Source organism: Oncorhynchus tshawytscha, linkage group LG03 (assembly GCF_018296145.1).
Source record: "Oncorhynchus tshawytscha isolate Ot180627B linkage group LG03, Otsh_v2.0, whole genome shotgun sequence".
NCBI classification, from domain to species: domain Eukaryota; kingdom Metazoa; phylum Chordata; class Actinopteri; order Salmoniformes; family Salmonidae; genus Oncorhynchus; species Oncorhynchus tshawytscha.
The window spans coordinates 10,206,157-10,228,963 of record NC_056431.1 but is presented as its reverse complement, the minus strand read 5'-3'; the positions used below and the strand labels follow the sequence as shown (position 1 = coordinate 10,228,963).

Below are 22,807 nucleotides of genomic sequence, written 5' to 3'. Positions count from 1 at the left end.
TGGATGTAACTGCAACTTCTGGGGCATATTACAGAAATATTTCACGTTATTACATGGTACTTGGTGTCACTCTGTGAGACAGTTCATTACATTACCAATTTACTGTTGCTGCAACACAGGCATTTTGAAAAGCAACTGTTCAACCAGCATATCAACCAATAGTTGTTGCAACAAGACATGCTCGACTAACCTTGAGCCACCCACAGAAGGTACAAATACAACACACCTACTCCTCCATCACCACCTTAAGTATAATAGTTTTGTAAATCCATACATTGACCCACCAGGAAAAGGTTACTAATAGGAACTTTCATTTTATGGAAGGAATTTGCATTGTCACTTAGATAAAGAATGACATTCAACCCTAGTGATAGCAGTTCAAAAAGGTGCCCTCTGACACATCACCCTCAGAGCTAGACTGTGAAACCATACATGCATATTAATAATTTGCCCTTTACTTATATTTTTGACAGGGATGAGGCCTGCCTGTGCCCATCATTTCAAAGTGTCAAAGAAACTAAGCAGGAGGAGTGTTTTGTTTGTGAGTTGCAGTGCCATGTATGCCTACTGTTGGTTGTAAGTATGTTGGCAGCTCTGTAATGCGTTTCACATACTCACCTCCCTCTTAAACTATACACACACGCCCATGACATGATGTGTATTTAAGACAAATAAATCCTCACCTCCCCTCTCGTCATACCCCCAAAATCCTCATAAGGATCTTTAGTCAATTCTTGTTCTTACCTCTGTCACCCTATTCTTGATTGGGCTGACAGTAAATAAAGATAGTTTTCTTTGTTAACTGGGATGTGGCTCTCATATCCTGTTTCAAGATCAATGTTTCTGTAATGGTATCCATGGTTGGCTTTGTTTGTGTAAGGAAAAAACCTCTAACTGAGATGCTGTGAGTCGAGAAGCAGGTGCAGGTGAAACAATTAATAAAATAACAAACATGAGATGAGACAGCATAACAGTGGCGATAAGGCATGAACAATACCAACTGAGGAAGGAACCTAAGGGAGTGACAGATACAGGGGTAATCAGGAATACAATGGAGTCCAGGTGAGCATCCTAATGATCTGCAGGTGCACGTAATGATGTAAGCCAGGTGTGCGTGATGAAGTATCCCAGGACTAGTGGTTAGTATACTGGCAACGTTGAACGCCGGAGGGGAGGAGCGGGAGTAGACGTGACAGTACACCCCCTCAGACACGAGGCTACCGCCGCAGGACTTCACCGACCAGAGGATGAGGAGCGGGCTGGTTTGGGCAGTGAAGGTGGAAATCACGGATGATGTTGGGATCCAGAATGTCCTCCACCGGAACCCAACACCGCTCCTCTGGGCCATACCCTTCCCAGTCCACCAGGTACTAGAGCAGACTGACTGGGAAGCTGCAACCTATACGTCACCTCGTTGACCCTCTGGAGAACCTTGAATGGACCAACAAACTAGGGACTCAGTTTCTTGCAGGGCAGGCAGAGTGGGAGGTTTCTGGTAGAAAGCCAGATGCAATCTCCAGGGTTTAACACAGGGGTCGCACTACGGTCGCACTACGAGCAGTCTGTCTGCTCCTTTTGCCGGTGTACGGCGCACTGGAGTCTCACGTGAGTGTCGCTCCACACCTCTTCTGCGCGCTGGAACCACTCATCCACCGCAGGAGCTTCTGAACACACTGGAAGGGGGTCAACCCAGTGGAGGAGTGATGTAGCGAGTTCTGGGCGCACTCTGCCCATGGAAGGAATTGCGCCCACTCTCCCTGCCGGTCCTGACAGTAGGGACTCATCAGGAACCTCCCCAGCTCCAGGTTCATCCTCTTTACCTGCCCATTGGACTGAGGCCGGTACCCGGAAGTGAGGCTGACCGTTGGCTGACCGTTACCCAGAGCTTCTCGATAAAGGACTTCCATGCGCATGATGTGAATTTAGGGGCACTGTCGGAAACTATGTCCCCCGGAAGGCCATAATGCTGGAGGACCTGCCCGAAGAGTACCTCAGTGACCTGGATAGCAGTAGGGAGACCAGAAAGAGGGATTCATCGACAGGACTTTAAAAATCTATCTGCAACCACCAAAATGGTTGTGAAACCGTCAGAGGAGGGGAATCAGTTACAAAGTCAATGGATAGATGTGACCAGGGTCGCTGAGGCACGGGAAGGGAGAGGAGCTTCCCTGCTGGAGCGTTCTGGGGGGATTTGGTTTGGACACATATGGAACAGGTGTTGATGTAACAAGTACCATCCGGCGTTAATGTGGGCCACCAGTATTTCCCAGAGATTGATTGGGTAGTGCGAGAAATACCTGTATGTCCAGTGACGACAGCTGAGTGCACCCAGGTCAGCAGTCGGTCCCTTATCTCTGTGGGAATGTAAATACGCTCGGGAGAACAGTTAATGGGTGCGGGCTCCCCTCTCCAGAGCCTGGCGGATGTCCACATCTACATCCCAGACCACAGGAGCTACGACTCAGGAAGATGGGATTATAGGCGCATTCTGGACCTTCTCCCAAATCGTAGAGATGGGACAGGGCATCGGCCTTGGTGTTCTTTGAACCTGGACGATAGATCAGCGTGAAGTCAAACCTTATGAAGAAAACCTAGCTTGGAGCGAATTCAGCCTCCTCGCTGTCAGTATGTACTCCAGGTTCCGATGGTCGGTGAGAATGACGAATGGCTCCTTGGCGCCCTCCAGCTATTGTCTCCACTCCTCCTGGTATACCTCCGGGACATTGGGCTGAAGGGCATCCACAGGCCTCTCAACCGTCGTGGAACCACAGGGGACAGGGAATCAGGTCCTCTAGCATTCGGGTGACCAATCTGTAATTTTCATGATCTTGTGGACTGGTTCACTGGTAATGAAGAAGGGGATGTTCTCCTGATGAGTGGACTCCACAGTGAGTGTGAGTGGTTGAGTGATGTGGGTGATGGTTCCGGATCCTAAGGGCCGACTTTCATGGACTTGAACCGGAAAAGGAGAGGACAGAGGAAGGGCTAGGCCCCTTTTTTCTCCACTTCCTGTCTGAATGACGTGTCCAAAGTAAACTGCCTGTAGCTCAGGCCCTGAAGCCAGGATATGCATATACTTGGTACCATTGGAAAGGAAACACTTTGAAGTTTATATAAATGATTAAATAATGTAGGAGAATATAACACAATAGATATGGTAGGAGACAATCCAAAGAAAAACCAACCAGAATGTTTTTTTTGGAGCGACCATCCTCTTAAAAATGCAAGAGAAAGGTCATATTGAAAATGAGCTCCCTGGATGCAATTCCTATGGCTTCCACAGGGTGTCAGCAGTCTATGTTCAAGGTTTCAGGCTTCTAACTTCAAAAACTAATAAGAAATATCAGTTTTAGTAGAGGGGCACAGTCTTGGAAATTCGTGTTTGCGCACGCCATGAAGACATTACGCACTTGCTAAAATCGGTTTCCTATTGAACATATTTCTTTCTGTGTGACCCCTACCTCCATGGGTTCAGGCTCTGATTCCGAGTGTTCAGAATCACTGAAGGTATGGACAGCCATACCTTCTGCCCGAGACGATACCGGGGAGCCGGGGTCCGCTTGTCATCGATACCTGGAGGTTGTCTTGAGAAGGGCCGACCGGGCTCTCATCCAGGTACAACAACAGCGGCGTGGCAGAGCAAGGAAGGGTGTTGCGGGTGTTTTCGACCCAAACCAGTTGCTAGCTCCAGGTGGTGGGGTTGGCGGAGACCAGACAGAGCAGAGTCGTCTCCAGGTCTTGGTTGGCTCGCTCCGACTTCCCGTTGGACTGGGGTGGAAACCAGAGGACAGGCTGGCCGATGACCCAATGAATGAGCAGAACGCCTTCCAGAAGGGTAGCTTGGGGAGAGAAATGAAGTGGGCGGCTTTGGAAAAACGATCCACTAAGGTCACGATGGTGGTGTTGCCATCAGACAAGGGAGACATGTGACAAATTCCAGGGATATGTGAGACCAGGGATGGTGAGGGACAGGTAGAAGTTGAAAGAGGCCAGCCGGAGCTTGCCGAGGAACCTTGTTCTGTGCACAGATTTTGCATGCGGCGACGAATGCGGAGATGTCAGGAACCACGGTAGGCACCAAAAGTGTTGTCACACAAAGGCAAGGGTCCGACGGGAGCCCGGGTTGAAAACAAGTGGGCCCACTCCAGGAACGAGGGGTGACCCGTGTCAGGAACAAACATCCGATTATCTGGGCACCCACCAGGGTTCGGCTGGGAACGCTGCGCCTCACTAACCTGCTTCCCTATTCCCCAGCTGAGTGCCGTCTTCAGACACGAGCTGGGAAGGATGGTCTCGGTTTCTGGGGATGTAGCCGTGGGGATATAGCGGCGTGACAGCGCATCCTGCTTGACATTCTTGGATCCCGGCCGGTATGAGAGGGAGAAGTTGAACCGAGTGAACAGCAGGGCCCACCTAGCTTTCCTGGAATTGAGGCGCTTGGTGGTGCAGGCCCCGGCAACAGCGACGATAAAAGTTGGCGAATCCCAGGAAATGTTGCAGCTGTACCCTGGACATAGGCTGGGGCCAATCCATCACTGCTTTGACCTTCCTGGGATCCATCTGTACACTCCATGCAGTGATGGTGTAACACAGGAAGGGGATGGTGAAGTGATGGAATTCGCACTTCTCTGCCTTTACAAAAAGCTGGTTCTCCAGGAGGCGTTGGAGAACCTGTTGGACGTAGAGCATGTGTTCTTGGGTGGAGAAGACAAGGATGTCATCGAGGTAGACGAAGACGAACCAGTTCAACATGTTGCGGAAAACATCATTAACCAGAGCCTGGAACACAGCAGGGGTGTGGGTAAGGCCAAATGGCGTGACCAGATACTCTTAGTGACCGCTGGCCGTGTTGAAGTCTTCCACTCGTCCCCTTCCCGTATCTGCACAAGGTGGTAGGCATTCCGTAGGTCCAGCTTGGAGAACACAGTGGCCCCCTGGAGCGTCTCGAAGGCCAAGGAGATGAAGGGTAGTGGGGAGCGGTTCTTCACCGTGATGTCGTTGACAACCCTGCGCTGGCGGGGGCGGCAGAAGGACGGATGAACCCTGCATCTAGGGAGTCCTCAATGTAGGTCTCCATAGTCTTTGTCTCTGGACCCAACAGAGAGTACAGTCGTCCCCGGGGCTGAGTGGTGCCTAGGAGAAGGTCAATCCTACAGTCATATGGTCGGTGCGGTGGAAGCGAAGTGGCCAGGGCCTTTCTGAACACCTCCCAGAGGTCCTGGTACTCTGCAGGAATGGCGGAGAGGTCTGGGACAACTTCCGAGCCCTCAGGAAGACGTCCTGGGGCAGGCTGCGCTGACTTCAGGCAATGGGTGTGGCAGAATGGGCTCCAGCCCATGATGGCACCAGCAGACCAGTCAATGAGGGGATTGGGTCACTGGAGCCAGGACAATCCCAATACCACGGGAACCTGAGGAAACTTAATGAGCAGGAATTGGATTGTCTCGCTGTGGTTCCCTGACACCCGTAGTTTGATGGGGGTGGTATTGTGGCCTATAGAGTGCCCCTCCAGTGCTCTACCGTCTATGGAAATGGAGAGGGCTGAGTGGGGATGCCCAGCTCAGATGCCAGGGTAGCATCCAAAAAACTCTCATCGGCCCCAGAGTCGATGTGTACCCGGAGAGATTTAGACTGGTTCCCCAACAGCAGGATGGCATGGAAAGGACTGCGAGTAAGGGGAGAGGAAAAGTTCTCCATAAAGCCCACCAGAGTACTCGCTCCTTCTTGATGAGTCTGTTTTTTTAATGGCCAGGTAGCTACCACAATATGGACAGCTCTGGGTGTTGAGTCGGCGTATGCGCTCAGCCAGAGTCAATCTCGCCCTGCTCGGGGGCTTGGACTCCAAAGTAGGCGAGTCGGTAGCCCATGGTGAATCCCGAGAGAACTCAGGTGACGCCGGGTTCACTCGGACATGTAGAATTTGGGGGTCTCTGGGATTCTTCGGAGGCGACGTGGGAATCGAACGCGACAGGTCACAGGATGGTCAAGGCTATGAGGGAGTCAAGGTGCATGGGCAGCTCCCAGGCTGCAAGCTCATCTTTGACCACCTCCGATAATCTGTGAAGGAACAATGCTTGCTTGTTTATTATGGGTGTGACCCGCGGAATTGCTCCAGCAAAGTATTGATTGCCTGGTCATGGCATTCTGCCAGGGTATGGAGTCCCTCCAAAAGACATTGCAGTAACTTCTCGTGTCGTCCAATGGTGGCTCCTTGCAGGGAGACAGTATTGTGGAGCTGGTCTGAGTCTGCTGGGTCGGTCATGGCCAGTTGGTACTATCACGTTTCAGGTAAGACCCAGATGCAGACATTGTCAGAAAAAAAAGTGTATTACTAGGACAGGGGCAGGCATAGGTCAGTAATCCAGACAGGATGCAAAAGATCCACAACGGCAGGCAGTCTCAGGATCAGAGTAGGCAGGGATCAGTAATCCAGTGTGGTGTGGAAAGGTACAGAATGGCAGGTAGGCTCAGGGTCAGGGCAGGCAGAAAGGTCAAACCGTGAAAACTAGAAAACCGGAACTAGAACAGACAGGAGCAAGGGGAAAAACGCTGGTTTGACGAAACAAAAAAAAACGGGCAACAAACGAACATATGTATAAATACACTGGGGATAACAGGGAAGATGGGTGACCCCTGGAGGGGAGTGGAGACAAGCACAAAGACAGGTGAAACAGATCAGGGTGTGTGCGACAAAGTAGACGTGAGTCGAAAAGCAGGTGCAGGTGAAACATTTAATAAAACAAGAAACATGAAATGAGACAGCATAACAGTGGCAATAATGCATGAACACAGGATCAATGCCAGGTAATGGGTCCAGGGGAGTATCCTAATGATCTGGAAGTGCACATGATGGATGCCAGGTGTGCATAATGAAGGATCCCAGGACCAGTGGTTAGTATACTGGCGACTTCAAACGCCAGAGGGAAGGACTGGGAGTAGACGTGACAAAGCCTATGTAAATGTTTTGGTTAGATGGAATCTAAAGACGCAAAGTTGTCAATATATGCATTACAGTCATATATATGCTATGTTGACTTAATAAGCACGGTAATTAAATATTTTGGCAAGGATGTGTTATTTTTTATCCATCCTCTTCACAATATAAGACACCCTCTCATCCCTGTCTGTTTGTTATATCCTTCAAGGTCCCACCAACAGGTAAAGTATGGACATTAAGTCAGTATTTTGCATCAGAAATATTGGTGAAAAGTATCAGTTGAAGACCAAATTATTACGGAGCTGAAAGTGATTTGAAATAAACTATTTCCTGTCTTCATAGATGCTTGTACAATGTACTAATGCATAGTAATCACATTATTTTTGTGAATGTAATTTATTGATGGACATTAATTAATGAAAGTAAATGCCTTTACTATTAATTACACTTGTCTTCTCTCCTGTTAGTAGCCATGGGGACAACTTTCCTGCTTTGTGTGGCTGTCACCCTATTCAGAGGTAAGAATCACAGTTTACCTTTCAATATTACATGTCATGTAATCACTACCAGAATTTAGCAAGTTGATCATTCATTATTATCTAACATTATGGGTAAACAAATACTGTACCGTAGCTTGGCAAATTAAATATTTCTAGACTCCTCTAATTAGAAAGTACATTCATGTAGTTTGTTCTGCAAGGCACACTATATAGACATGTAATACTGGTTATAAAGCTATGCAGGGGGAAGCGACAGCATGTGTATTGTTATGTACACAAACATTTGTATAAGGTCATGTCATTCAAGCAAAAACAAATTATTTTGTGCCTTACTAAAATGACACTTGACAGTCAGTGAATTCAGCAAGAGCAGTCGGAGCGAGACAATTGTACTGTACTTAATTAACCTATAGTATATGTTTCCTTATTAAACAGATATTACATTAGTCAAATGGTTGCGAAACGAATGCAGGTGCTCATCTGTAAAATTGTCTTTCTTCCTTTATGTTTAGTGGTCAGTGGATCATGCCCAGTGGGGCGGGAGTTCATTACTGCCTTTATGCCTAACTATTTGCTGAGCTACCAAGATGATCAGAGTCTTAAACTGGCCATAACCACACAGGATTATCCAGCCATTGTTCAAATTCAGGTCAATGCAATCGGCTTCTCGACCTCAGTGAAAATAGAGAAACAGAACACCAAATGGATTGGCATACCTGGTACCGCTGAAATTGGGGGTCCAGGAGCTTCCACCAAAACAGTGCAGGTCACCTCCAACTCTGACATCTCGGTGGTGGCCTTCAACTACAAGTTCTCGACCGGAGACAGCAGTGTGGTCTTCCCGACTGACCAGCTGGGTACTGACTATGTGGCCTTCACCCCTGTAGGGGGTCCAAGCAACATGCACAAGCTTATGTCTATTATCAACGGCAAAGAGCCCAACAAGATCACGATCATCCCTGTCTCCAACATGAATCTCAGTGGCGTGGATTCCTGGAAGCAAAGAAAGGCGATGATTGTTACCATGGAACCATACCAGGTCTACCTCTACCAAAGCTACACCACTTTCACTGGGACCAGGGTAAAAGCTAAGCACCCTGTGGCAGTCCTGGGGGGACACGAGTGCATTGCAGATGGAGGCCGCTGCAATCACGTTTACGAACAACTGCTACCGGTACAGAGCCTCTCCACCAATTACCTGGTTCCTTCCATGCACATGACCCAATCAACAGACTTTGTCAACATTGTGGCCTCAGAGGACAACACTCTAGTGAAGATCTTTGAGGGAAAGGTATCCACTGCTAAAGAGCTGAATGAGGGGCAGGCATATGTGATATCTGTCCAACCCAAATATCCGCTGATCATCAAAAGTGATAAGAAGGTCATGGTGATGTACTTCAGCAACAACAAGCCCTACGATCCATTCCTCACCAACATCCTCCCAACGTCTGATCTGGCCAAAGAGTGGTCGGTGGACACACAGAGCAAATTCGAGAGCACATTGGTCATTGTCTCCGAGGGGGAAGGGATCAAAACCGTTAAAGTCTGTGAAAAAAATAATTGTGTGAAATCTCTCCAATGGACATCATTCAACTCAGACCCTAAGTACATGTGGGTAAATGTTCCATTGGGAGAGCAGCAACAGCATTTCTCCATCAAAGGCGACTCCCTCATGGCTGTTTACGTTTATGGTGGCATGCCAAGAGACGGCTACGCTACAACAGGAGTATGTACCAAAGGTAAGCTGTTTATTTGACACATACACTTAAATGGCCTATCAACTGCGCCTCAATACCTCCCCCTGTTAAAGAGGACAACTCTTCAACAACCCCAATGCAACGCAACACATTGAAATTATACGCAACACAATAAAACAAAACGCAACACAACAAATGCACTGCATGAAAGACTAGTGTTAGTCTTGAATGTTGCTTCTGTACTCCCTCAGACTCTGCACCACCCACTCCACCACCAGACCGCTGTGAGAAAGTCAAATGCAGAGAAAAGGAAGAATGTATAAAGGGGGTTTGTGTCCACATCTCCAAAGCAATCTGCAGGGCCGTGGGCGACCCCCACTACCTCACCTTTGATGGGGAGCGATTTGACTTCCAGGGCACCTGCTCTTACGTCATGGCCACGGTTGTTAAATCTGAACCTGGCCTCATCCCGTTCGCTGTCCTGACCAAGAACAACCACAGAGGGAACAAGAGGGTGTCTTTCGTAAGGAAAGTCTCAGTCACAGTCTATGGGCTGACTGTGGTGATGAGCACGCATAAAGGGAAGGTTGAGGTAAGTAACAAGAGACCAGAGAGAAATGATCAGGACTGGGGTCGGTTCCATGGTAAATTTGGTCAACCCAGGAGGTGAACTGAGTGGTATTTCCATATGCTTATTGATCTTTTCTTAGGTGAATGGTGAGAATCTCTACCTGCCTGTGACCCTGGCCGGAGGAAACCTAACGGTGGTGTATAGTGGCAGCTATGCTGTTCTGAAGACAAATTTTGGCCTGAAGGTTATGTACGACTGGAACATGAAGTTCTACATCACTGTCCCCAGCAGCTACTTCCGTACCCTGGGTGGGCTCTGTGGGAACTACAACGGGGATCACAATGATGAGTTCACTAACCCCAAAGGTAACAAGGAACCCACAGTGGTGAAGTTTGCCCAGAGCTGGAGAACTGAAGACGGCGACTTGTTCTGTCATGATGACTGCCAAGGGGAATGTCCTAGCTGCACTCCGGCTCTCCAACAGAAATACAAGGGAGAGACGTCATGTGGTCTCTTGGCCAAAAAAGACGGCCCATTCGCCAGTTGCCACAAGGTCATGGACCCAGGCATGTTCATGGACAACTGTGTCTATGACGTCTGCATCAATAAAGGCATCTATCAGTTCCTCTGTGAGAACATGAAAAGCTACAATGATGCCTGTTTGGCCGAGGGGGTCAAAATTAGCCCTGAGTGGAGGACAATCACTGGATGCTGTGAGTTTTCTTCTTTCCAGACATTTCATGCAGATTTTTAGATTGTACATTTCATTATTTAAATATATTTTCTCATTTCACATTTGCAGCACTGGAATGTCCGTCAAACAGCTACTACGAGGCGTGTGGCACAGCTTGCCCTGCCTCTTGTTCAGATCTAGATGCCGAAGCAAAATGCAAGGAACCCTGTGTGGAGACTTGTCAATGCAACAAGGGCTTTGTCCTCAGTGGAGACAAATGCGTCTCCAAGGAGAGCTGTGGCTGCTCTTATGAAGGACGATACTACCCGTCTGGAATGAAGTTCTGGGAAGATGGCAAATGCACAAAGCAGTGTGAATGCAATCCAGGAACAGCCAAGGTTGAATGCAAAGCAACAGCATGCAAGAAATCAGAGGTGTGTGGCCTGCAGAGCGGTAAGAGAGATTGCTATCCAACATCATATGCCTCTTGCCAAGGTTCAGGCGACCCCCACTACCGCACGTTTGATGGCAAGAGGTTCGACTTCCAGGGAACGTGTACTTACGTTCTCTCCAAATTGGTCAGCAAAGATGACAAGTCTCTGGCGCCTTTTGAGGTGCTTGTAAAGAATCAGAATAGGGGGAGGAACACGGCAGTGTCTTACACAAAGACAGTCACCGTCATTGTCTTCAAAAACATCATCACCATGAGTAGGGACAACCCTGGCAAAGTATTGGTAAGCTACCTTAAAATGTTATCCATTCCAAATGAATGACATAATTGCATTCCAGGTTTACTTGGTCAATGAGCTTTTATGATTATACTACTTAATGTAAGAGGAAATATCAGGACAGTATCATCCTTCGTGTTTCATAAACATTTCTTTCTATCTTCCCAGGTCAACAACCAGTATGTGAACTTGCCATTTGATGTAGAAGATGGCCAACTGTCCATCTTCCGCAGTGGGTATTTCGGGGTGGTGAAGACCAAATTTGGCCTGACACTGAAATTCAACTGGAACAGCCACGTCTCCCTAACCCTCCCCAGCACCTACTCAGACCTCATCGGAGGGCTCTGCGGAAACTGGAACGGCCAACGGAACGACGACCTCCTCAAACCAGACAAGAGCCCTGCCAACACCCCAACAGTATTTGGGGACAGCTGGAAAGTGGGGAACGACCCTGGCTGCTCCAGCGACTGCAACGGCAAGAAGTGCCCCACCTGTGACCACAGCCTGATGCTTGATTACCAAACAGGGAAGTACTGCGGCAGGATCACAGACAAAAATGGTCCGTTCAAGCACTGCCACGTCAAGGTGGACCCCACAGAGTACTATGAGGATTGTGTGTTTGATATGTGTATGTACCGTGGCCATGCCTCTGCCCTCTGTAACGCCCTCAGCACCTACACCACTGCCTGCCAGGATGCCCCTGCCAAGGTGGAACAGTGGAGGTCAGACAGCTTCTGTCGTAAGTAGTGCACAGACACACCTTATCAGATGTGTGTTTCAAAACAATGACTAACAATTATGATCATTACAATAAGTCAGAAGTGGTTTGTCTAGCTAGCGGCTCCTGGTACCAAAATGTAATTCTATATTTGACCTAATGTGTCGTAGCATCTTCCTGCAAGGCCAACAGCCACTATGAGGTGTGTGCTTCCGGCTGCCCCCAGACCTGCAGCGGCCTCAATGAGCCTGAGAGCTGTTGGAACTCCCTGTGCACCGAGGGCTGTGTCTGTGACGACGGCTTCATACAGAGCGACAGCGAGTGTGTGCCGCTGGCTGAATGTGGCTGCATTCACCAAGGCCAATACTACCAGATGGGCCAGGTGTTCTTCCCCAGTGGCCAGTGCAAAGAGCGCTGTGTGTGTAACAAGGATGGACTCGTGGAGTGTAATGTGAAGTATGCCTGCGGTCCCAATGAGAAGTGCCAGGTCCAAGACGGGGTGCAGGCTTGTATACCCATGAGCACGGGCACCTGCCATGTGAGCGGGGCCAGGAGATTCCACTCGTTCGATGGCAGCTGCTTCAGCCTACACGGGGACTGTGTGTACAAAATGTCGAAGGTTGTGGAGAAAGACGGATCGATGGCTCCATTTGCTGTATCAGTGCAGCAGTTGACCAAGATTGATGATGCAATGGTCACCAGGAGGGTTGAAATACAGGCCTACAAATACAAGATATCTATGTCTCCCAGAGTTATATGGGAAATAACGGTAGTTTTCTGTCTTGATCTACTCATTTCAGTATTAAAAAGCAACACTTGATTCTAAAAAAACAGATGTTTTCAATCTTTTCTCCTTTCACAGGTGGATGATGTTGCAACAAATCTCCCACTGTCACTCGGAGATGGAAAGGTCAGGGCCTACCAGAACGGCATTAACATCATCGTGGTAACAGACTTTGGCTTGATGGTGACCTACGACACCGTTGCTGGCGCCATCATACAGCTTCCATCCACTTACAAAGGTGTTACCGGTGGTCTCTGTGGCAACTATAATGACAAGAAGGAGGATGACTTCCTGCTGCCCAGTGGGCTGCAGGAGCCGTCTGTGGAGAAGTTTGCAGCGGGGTGGTTAGTGGTTCAGGAAGGGGTCAAATGTCAGACAGGATGTGACGGTGGCTTGAAGTGTCCTCCCACCAGTGGACCCCCGCCGGCTTGTAGCATCATAAAGTCACCCAAGGGTCCATTTGCCCAATGCCATGCTGTTGTGCCACCACAAGAGCACTTTGAGGAGTGCACAAAGGAGGGAGAGGGTGGGGATGCCCTGTGCCGCCACTTACAGACGTATGTGACTTTCTGTCAGGCATCCGGTGGCCTTGTCAGCAGCTGGAGATCTGACCAGTTTTGTCGTGAGTAAATTTTGTTATTGAAAGTTGATTTACCTTAACCTGGTTTATCTTAGTGTATAATATTTCTCTGACTTAATGCTCTGCTGAAAAACAATTGAAGCTGATTTAAGTTTTTTGATAACATGCATCTCCTCCCATTTTCATCTGTCCTCTAGCTCTGACGTGTCCAGCTAACAGTCACTATGAGTTGTGTGCCGACACCTGTTCTTCCACCTGTGACTCTCTGAGTGAGTCTCCCAAATGCCCACTATGCCAGGAGGGCTGCCAGTGTGATGACGGCTTTGTGTTTGATGGTGGCAAGTGCGTCCTACTGGAGAACTGTGGCTGTGTGGTTGATGGACACTATTACAAGGTGAATACTGATTTATTGTGAATTGACAAGTAAATTGTTTTTTCATATCTCAATATCATATCTCTCATATCTCATCTCAGTGAATATTATAATTAAAGGCCTGCATCTGTTCTACGCTATATGCAAATATAAAGTGCAAATAATATAATCAATCACTATCCTTGGTAAATATTTATTGTTTACAGTCATCCTATGGTTTCCACCATAGTGTAAACTCAATGATATCATTGACATGTCTTGCTGGTTTTCAGTCTGGCCAGTCTGTGATGCTGGGCAACTGTTCTGAGACCTGCAGCTGTGCAGCAGGCGTATTCACCTGCAAGAACTCACAGTGCAAAGAGGGTCAGCAATGTGGGTTGAAGAATGGAGTCATGGACTGCTACAGCACAGGTAAAAAACATGAATAATAATGCAACCAAACAGATATGGCTTTGTGTTAGTACATTTGGATGTGGAATAATGAACTTTGTTAATGTTCTTATTTTCATATTACTATGATCAGGATTTGCTAATGTCTCTAATGCGCATTTTGTCAGACCCCTGTGAGGATACTGAGTGCCGTGAGAAGGAAAACTGTGCGGTGATGAACAATAAGGCGGTATGTGTGGCCCAGTCCAAGGCCTACTGCTGGTTGTTCGGTGACCCTCATTACAGCACGTTCGACGGCCAACCATTCTCCTTCATGGGCACCTGCTCCTACATTCTGGTGAATACGACTGGCAAAGATCCCACCCTGCCTCAGTTCAGCATCCAGACTAAGAACGAGCTGCGCGTCAACTCCAAAGGCTCCTTCCTCAAGTCAGCCAACATAGACCTGAGTGGTCACAGGATCACCATTCTCAGTGGCCAAAGAGGGACAGTGGAGGTGGGTGGCTTCCAGTTATACTTGATACAGATTTTCCATGTTGAAGTTGAATGTAAGAATCCTCTATGCTCTCCATCTGCTTTAAGTCCTCTTTAAATCCTCATCTCTCTATCGTCTCAGATTGATGGCATTAGGTCTGCCCTCCCTTTGAGTTTGGAGTATGACAGCATCAGAATCACAGAGTCTGGTATCCAAGGGACCATCCAGACAGATGTCGGCCTGAAGATCACTTTTGACTGGACAGCCTTCTTCATGGTGACCATCAGCAGCAGTTACTACGACAACCTCGGTGGCATCTGTGGCAACTACAATGGTAACAAAGCAGATGACTTCACCACTCCCACAGGTGTGCTTTCATCAAATACCACGGCGTGGGTGGCATCCTGGAGTGTTGGCGACGGTGACCCATTCTGCTGGCACGTCTGTAACAGCAACTGCCCCACGTGCTCAGATGCAGACCGGGCACTTTACACTGGACCAAAGTACTGTGGTTTGATGACAGACAGAGGGGGCCCATTTGAACAGTGTCATAAGAAAGTGCCGGTGAAGGAGTTTGCCTCAAAATGCCTCTATGATGTGTGTCTGAATGAGGGTCGACAGGAGGTGTTGTGTGAGGCCTTGGCTAACTACGTGGCCGAATGTCAGCAGGCTGGGGCTGTTGTCTCACCACTGTGGAGAAAGGCCTCCAACTGCCGTTAGTACTCAGCTATAACAAAACATCACATTTAGGAACACAAACATTCTTAAATGTGTATAATGACACGATAGACCAACTTGTGCATTTGCAGAATGTATTAGGACTACATTTGTGATGTTTGTTTATTCTTAACTCGAACAGCCCTGGACTGCCCCATACCACAGCCACTATGAGCTATGTGGCACAGCCTGCCCTGCTACCTGTGCCGATCCCAATGTCCCAGAGATCTGTTCCAAAGTCTGTGTGGAGGGCTGCCTGTGCAACAAGGGTTACATGCTCAGCGGTGAACAATGTGTCATCAATGTGTCAGGGTGTGGCTGAATGAAAAACTCCTGAACAAATATGTAAAACCTGTACATATCAAGTTTGGAGGCTTAATTTTCAACGAAACTCTCATGGCTCCAAAATATCCTTTAAAAATGAAAATGTTCCTTCCATGTCCTGGTTGTAGGCTAGAGCATTTCAACATAAAATCGTAAAAGTACCTTAAAATGACCTTCTGTATTTGATAACATATTCCAAACTATATAATGTTGTGAGGGATTATGAGTATTCATGCATGAAATTGTTATTGAACTCTATATTAATTAAAATTCAAATATAATCCCAGAGTTGTGTATTACTAAAACTGAGATTATCTCTGTACATGTGTATCTCTGTCTATCCTTTACAACTTTCAAAAGCCTAATAATAAACATATTGCTGCAAAATGAGTCTGTGTCATCTGTTTATCAAGCATTTAGTTGAAATACAACAGTTCTGATTTAGTCAGATAACTCAAAACCTCTCAAGTAATTCATTCAAACAAAATTGTTGAGTATATTAATCTTGTATATGCCATGCCATATTATATACTGCCCCTGCCCACTGGGCACAGATGTCAGTTCAACATCTAGTTTTGAATTATTACTTGCGAGTTGTCAACTTATGTGAATTCAACATGAAATCAACAACACAAGTTTGGTGAAAAAAGACAATCCCCTTACATTGATGCCTTTTTGCAAATCCAATCCGTTCTTCACGTTGATTCAATGTCATAGTATTGATTTGGGGGGGTGGAAATGACATGGAAACAACATTGATTCAACAGGTTTTTGCCAGTGGGTCATATTGCAAAATAACAGAAATCAGTTTGATGGTTAAGCTATTATATTGTTGTGGCCGTTGGAATTTTTTTCTCTCCAAAAAGCAGAAGTTTGACAGAAATTTCAGCGCAATAGATGTTTTATGTTGACATCAGTACTTCTCCACAACCTTCCAGTCTTCAATAAGAAGAATTCGCCCAGTCACTGCTGGTCAGATAACACAGCAGAGGTGTTGGTACTACGTTCTTGGATCAAATATTGTATTAATTATATATTTTCTGGAATACAACTCTTTTTCCTACAGGACTAAAGTCGCTATGCACTGTCAGTACAGTCTAGTTATCTATGTTAACTCTACTCTCCCTGCCAGGTACATTTTATTTTGCTTCAGTTAATTATATCCATCAGTGGAAAATGAATAAATCAGCTTAGTGTAGTCTGCCACTAGCACAGTCAGTGTAGTCAGCTCATCTATCCCCATTGAGACTGTGTCTGTGCCTTGATCTAGGTTCGGCAAAACTAAACATGGCGGTGATCGCCTTAGCAATCTCACTGGAATAAAGACCTTCATTCCTGTCATTATTGAAAGAAATTGTGATATCTCACATCTCAAAATAGTGCTACTTAATCGCTCACTTCCAAGGCAGTTATAGTCAATGAACTATAATCTTGATGTGATTGGCCTGACTGAAACATGTCTTAGGCCTGATGAATTTACTGTGTTAAACGAGGCTTCTCCTCCTGGAGAACAACCCTGAAGCAAGCTTCCAGAAAATTGGAACGGAATGGAATGGCGCAACACCAAACTGGAAGTCTTCCGATGAACTTGGAAAGACAGTACTGTGCGGTATCGAAGAGCCCTCACTGCTGCTTCATCATCCTATTTTTCCAACTTAATTGAAGAGAATAAGAACACTCCTACATTTATTTTTTATACTGTCGCAACGCTATCTAAAAAGCAACATTCCCCAGGAGAAGATGGCTTTCACTTCAGCAGTGATACATTCATGAACTTCTTTGATGAAAAGATCATGATCATTAGACAGCAAATTACGGACTCATCTTTAAATCTGCGTATTTCTCCAAAGCTCAGTTGTCCTGAATCTGAACACTGGGAGGACCTAGGATCAAGGGAGACACTCACATTTTTTAACACTATGTCTCTTGACACATTGATGAAAATAGTCATGGCCTCTAAACCTTCAAGCTGCATACTGGACCCTTTTCCAACTAAACTACTGAAAGACTGCTGTTTCCTGTGCTTGGCCCTCCTATGTTGAACACAATAAATGGCTCCCTATCCACCGGATGTGTACCAAACTCATTAAAAGTGGCAGTAATAAAGCCTTTCTTGAAAAAGCCAAACCTTGACCCAGAAAATATAAACAACTATCAGCCTATATCAAATCTCCCATTCCTCTCAAAAAAATGAAAAAGCTGTTGCACTGCAACTCACTGCCTTCCTGAAGACTAACAACGTACACAAAATTCTTCAGTCTGGTTTTAGACCCCATCATAGCACTGAGACTGCACTCGTGAAGGTGGTAAATGACCTTTAGCGTCCCCTGAGAAGTCTGCGTCCCACCCAGCCATCTGGAAATGCAAATGCGCTACGCCAAATGCTAATAGCACTCTTTAAAACTCAAACGTTCATTAAAACACACATGCAGGGTACTGAATTAAAGCTACACTCGTTGTGAATCTAGCCAACAAGTCAGATTTTTAAAATGCTTTTCGGCGAAAGCATGAGAAGCTATTATCTGATAGCATGCAACACCCCGAAATACCTGAAGGCGACGTAAACAAAAGAATTAGCGTAGCCGGCGCTACACAAATAGCAGAAATAAAATATAAAACATTCATTACCTTTGACGAGCTTCTTTGTTGGCACTCCTATATGTCCCATAAACATCACTATTGGGTCTTTTTTTCGATTAAATGGGTCCATATATACCCTAAATATCGATCTATGAAAACTGTGTGATCCATAAAAAAACACAGTTTGAAAACGCTACGTCCTTTTTTAAAATCAAAAAAGTCGACGATAAACTTTCACAAAACACTTCTAAATACTTTTGTAATCCAACTTTAGGTATTAGTAAACGTTAATAATCTATCAAATTGATCACGGGGCGATGTGTATTCAATAGCTCCACGTCTTCAAATCATGTTCGGAAATCTCTCTTCCAAAACTTCCTGTCGGAGACCGGATGGAAAGGGGTCTCTCTTCTTTGTTTGACCAAGAAACAACGTCCAGGCAATTGACAAGACTGGCGACATCGTGTGGAAGCTGTAGGACTTGCAATCTAAGCCCCATTTAATTTGGTCTCCCATAGACAATACATGTAAGTGGCGCATTGATATTTTTTTCAGTTTTCAGTGATCAGTTTTTCTTGCGGTTTTCGATGAGACACACGCTCTGTTATAGTCACAGCCGTGATTTAACCAGTTTTAGAAACGTGAGAGTGTTTTCTATCCACACATACTAATCATATGCATATACTATATTCCTGGCATGAGTAGCAGGACGCTGAAATGTTGCGCGATTTTTAACAGAATGTTCGAAAAAGTAGGGGGTAGGCTTAACATTAATGGAGTCAGACCAAGGCTTTGCATCTGTCCTCGTGCTCCGAGACCTTAGTGCTGCTTTTGATACCACCGATCACCACATTCTTTTAGAGAGATTGCAAACCCAAATTGGACAACACGGACAAATTCTGGCCTGGTTTAGATCTTATCTGTCAGGAAGATATCAGTTTGTCTCTGTGGATGGTTTGTCCTCTGACAAATCAACTGTACATTTCTGTGTTCCTCAAGGTTCCGTTTTAGGACCTCAATTGTTTTCACTATATTTTACCTCTTGGTGATGTCATTCGGAAACATTATGTTAACTTTCACTGCTATGCAGACGATACATAGCTGTACATTTCGATGAAACTTGGTGAAGCCCCAAAATTGCCCATCCTGGAAGCCTGTGTTTTTGACATAAGGAAATGGATGGTGGCAAATGTTTTGCTTTTAAACTCGGACAAAACAGAAATGCTAGTTATAGGTCCCAAGAAACAAAGAGATCTACTGTTGGATCCGACAATTAATCTTGATGGTTGTACAGTCTTTTGACGAACATATCAAGACTGTTTCAAGGACAGCTTTTTTCCATCTATGTAACATTGCAAAAATCTGAAACTTTCTGTCTCAAAATGATGCAGAAAAATGTATCCATGCTTTTATCACTTCTAGATTAGACCACTGCAATGCTCTACTAAACACGGCTGCTAGAATCTTGACTAGAACCAAAATATTTGATCATATTACTCCGTGCTATCCTCTCTACACTGGCTTCTTGTTAAGGCTAGGGCTGATATCAAGGTTTTACTCCTAACCTATAAAGCATTACATGGGCTTTCTCCTATCTATCTTTCCGATTTGGTCCTGCCGTACATACCTACATGTACGCTACGGTCAAAAGACGCAGGCCTCCTTATTGTCCCTAGAATTTCTAAGTAAAAAACAGCTAGAGAAAGGGCTTTCTCCTATAGAGCTCCATTTGAAGTCTTTCTCCTTTAAGTCTTTATTGAAGACTCATCTCTTCAGTAGGTCTATTGATTGAGTGTAGTCTTGAATGGAAAGGCACTGGAATGACGAACCGCCCTTGCTGTCTCTGCCTGGCCGGTTCCCCTCTCTCCACTGGGATTCTCTGCCTCTAACCCTATTACAGAAGCTGAGTCATTGGCTTACTGGTGCTCTTCCATGCCGTCCCTAGGAGGGGTGCATCACTTGAGTGGGTTGAGTCTCTGACGTGATGTTCCTGTCCGGGTTGGCTCCCCCTTCTGGTTCGTGCCGTGGGGGAGATCTTTGTGGGCTGTACTCTGCCTTGTCTCAGGGTAGTACGTTGGTGGTTGAAGATATCCCTCTAGTGGTGTGGGGGCTGTGCTTTGGCAAAGTGTGTGGGGTTATATCCCGCCTGGTTGGCACTGTCTGGGGGTACAGTCGGATGGGGCCACAGTGTCTCCCGACCCCTCCTGTCTCAGCCTCCAGTAATTATGCTACAATAGTTTATGTGTCGGGGGCTAGGGTCAGTCTGTTATATCTGGAATATTTCTCCTGTCTTATCCGGTGTCCTGTGTGAATTCAAGTATATTCCCTCTAATTCTCTCTCTTTCTCTTTCTCTTTCTATTTCTCTTCTCTTGGAGGACCTGAGCACCAGGACCATGCCTCAGGACTACCTGGTCTGATGACTCCTAGCTGTCCCCAGTCTACCTGGTCGTGCTGCTGCTCCAGTTTCAACTGTTTTGCCTGCGGCTATGGATCTCTGACCTGTTCACCGGACGTTCTACCTTGTCCCGGACCTGCTGTTTTCAACTCTCTCTCTCTACTGCACCTGCTGCCTCTAACTCTGAATGATCGGCTATGAAAAGCCAAAAGACATTTACTCTTGAGGTGCTGACCTGTTGCACCCTCTACAACCACTGTGATTATTATTATTTGACCCTGCTGGTCATCTGTAAACGTTTGAACATTTTTGCCATGTACTGTTATAATTTCTACCCGGCACAGCCAGAAGAGGACTGGCCACCCCTCAGAGCCTGGTTCCTCTCTAGGTTTCCTCCTAGGTTCCTGCCTTTCTAGGGAGTTTTTCCTAGCCGCCGTGCTTCTACATCTGCATTGCTGGCTGTTTTGTGTTTTAGGCTGGGTTTCTGTATAGCACTTTGTGACAAGGGCTTTATAAATACATTTGATAGATTGATTGAACGTATTTATGTTTTAAATCGCGGTTTTCAGGCACACTGGCCCAGACCTGGTCAGTTTGGTACCATGACAGGGACAGGACTACCGTTATCTGTGCATCAAAAGGCTCATCAGTGGTATTTGACTGTACATACATATATTTGACTGTACATACCCAGCTACCCAGATAGTTAGAAGAATTACATGGTTCACTCCGAGAGGCGATACAAAACTAGACGGCTCACAGCAAGTTGATGGAGTGTATAACACATCTGGACTGATTAAAACAAGATACAATGGAAGAAGAGTTTTATGACCAAGACAATAACTGCACACTGAAACTCAACAATGTGACTGAAGATGACAGCAGAAGATTCTTCTTTGGAATTGATGCAAATTAAGGTAATCAGGCCCCTCAGGCATATACAGGACCATGGGGTGTGGACCGAGATTTATGTACATGTCATCAGACTAAACAACTAAGGTATTACCTAACCTAGGATGGTCAGTCATTAACCCTCAACATGTCCTATATTTGGTTATACATGTTTCTTCTTCATGTCAGTCTTATCCCTAAAGTTAAATGAAAATGCCCCTGTTAAAGAGAGAGACAACGTCACCCTGGCCTGCACCTCCACCTGTAAACTTCCTCAAATGGAGTTCCTCTGGTTTAAAGATGGCCTCCCACTCCCTGGTTTCTCTGGTGTCCATGGTGGACAGTGTCCTCTAGGTCCACTTTCCCCTAATGACACTTGTTGCTACTCCTGTGCTCTGGGGCAAGGCACATCTACACCAATACTTCTGAATGTGAGATGTAAGTCAGCAATAAATGCGATTTATGCTGTAGTCAGCTATCTTCAATGTGTTGTTTTCTCTTCACAGTGGCCAATGTACATCTGAGATGGCTTGGTTGATTCATTGTCTGTATTAATGTATAAATGCAGTACTACTAACATACAGTCAAATGAATACACACAGAACAATGTTGTTTTCTGTACGTCTGCTTCCAGATGCTCCAAGGGTCGCTTCTGTTAAGGTCAGCCCGAGCCCCGAGGTAGTGAAAGGCAGTTGTCTGACTCTGACCTGCAGCAATAACGCCAACCCTGCAGCAGAGACCTACACCTGGTTTCAGAGGTCAGGACGGCTAACTACACTAAGATTAGGGACGGGGAAAGAACACACCTTCAACGAAATCGATTCTGATGACAGTGGACTGTACTTCTGTATGGCCCAGAAAGCCCTTGGATCACAGACCTGGAGGTGAAAGTTAAAGGTACTGCAACACTTCTGCACTTATTTTATGTCACGCTGTTGTGATGTCTGTCCTGTGTATCTCAACAAAACAATGGCATGCAGACAGGGATATGAAGTATACAGTATATGATGTTGCATGTCATCTGTGGAATATCTTGGAGTTAATATTTTATATACAAAACCATAGTCTGATCAGTTTTAGTAGTGTATTTTCTCTTGTGTTCCAGAATCAGCCCATTTAATGGTGGTCCTGGCAGCATTTGGGGCTCTCTTCCTTGTCACAGCAGTGATTGTGGTGCTCAACATTTACATGAAAAGGTGAGTGTTTTGAAAATGCGTAATAAAGAACTAAACATATATTATAGTGCATTGAAGGGCCCCCTCTCCCCTATCTTCTTTAGAAATCTACATAATTCCATTCCCCTCCCTCTTTAGCTTTGTATACAAATGAAAATACACTGTCTACAGGCTTGATGTCGTAATCATGTCACAACTGAGACTTACACAACTTCTTTCTTTCCAAATGTTCTTTCAAAAGAGATACCATACTGGCATCGACAACCACCAACTGCTGATTTGGTTGTCCCACAGTAGA

The 22,807-nt window shown here is 46.1% G+C and overlaps 2 protein-coding genes across 2 annotated transcripts; both read left to right on the top strand.

Moving 5' to 3' along the window:
- The first annotated feature begins 7,123 nt into the window (after window positions 1-7,123).
- Window positions 7,124-12,644, top strand: LOC112244302 (IgGFc-binding protein-like). Its single transcript, XM_042306594.1, has 8 exons — window positions 7,124-7,158; window positions 7,408-7,455; window positions 7,950-9,176; window positions 9,386-9,726; window positions 9,845-10,418; window positions 10,508-11,112; window positions 11,275-11,845; window positions 11,995-12,644. Exons 2-8 carry the CDS (start codon window positions 7,410-7,412, stop codon window positions 12,642-12,644), a joined length of 4,014 nt encoding a protein of 1,337 aa, XP_042162528.1. The 5' UTR covers window positions 7,124-7,158; window positions 7,408-7,409.
- A 47-nt stretch (window positions 12,645-12,691) lies between these two features.
- Window positions 12,692-15,846, top strand: LOC112264118 (IgGFc-binding protein-like). The gene is made up of 6 exons (XM_042309688.1): window positions 12,692-13,230; window positions 13,386-13,582; window positions 13,834-13,972; window positions 14,119-14,447; window positions 14,568-15,141; window positions 15,286-15,846. The coding sequence occupies exons 1-6, from the start codon at window positions 12,789-12,791 to the stop codon at window positions 15,315-15,317; spliced, it is 1,713 nt and encodes a 570-aa protein (XP_042165622.1). The 5' UTR covers window positions 12,692-12,788; the 3' UTR covers window positions 15,318-15,846.
- Window positions 15,847-22,807: the final 6,961 nt, after the last annotated feature.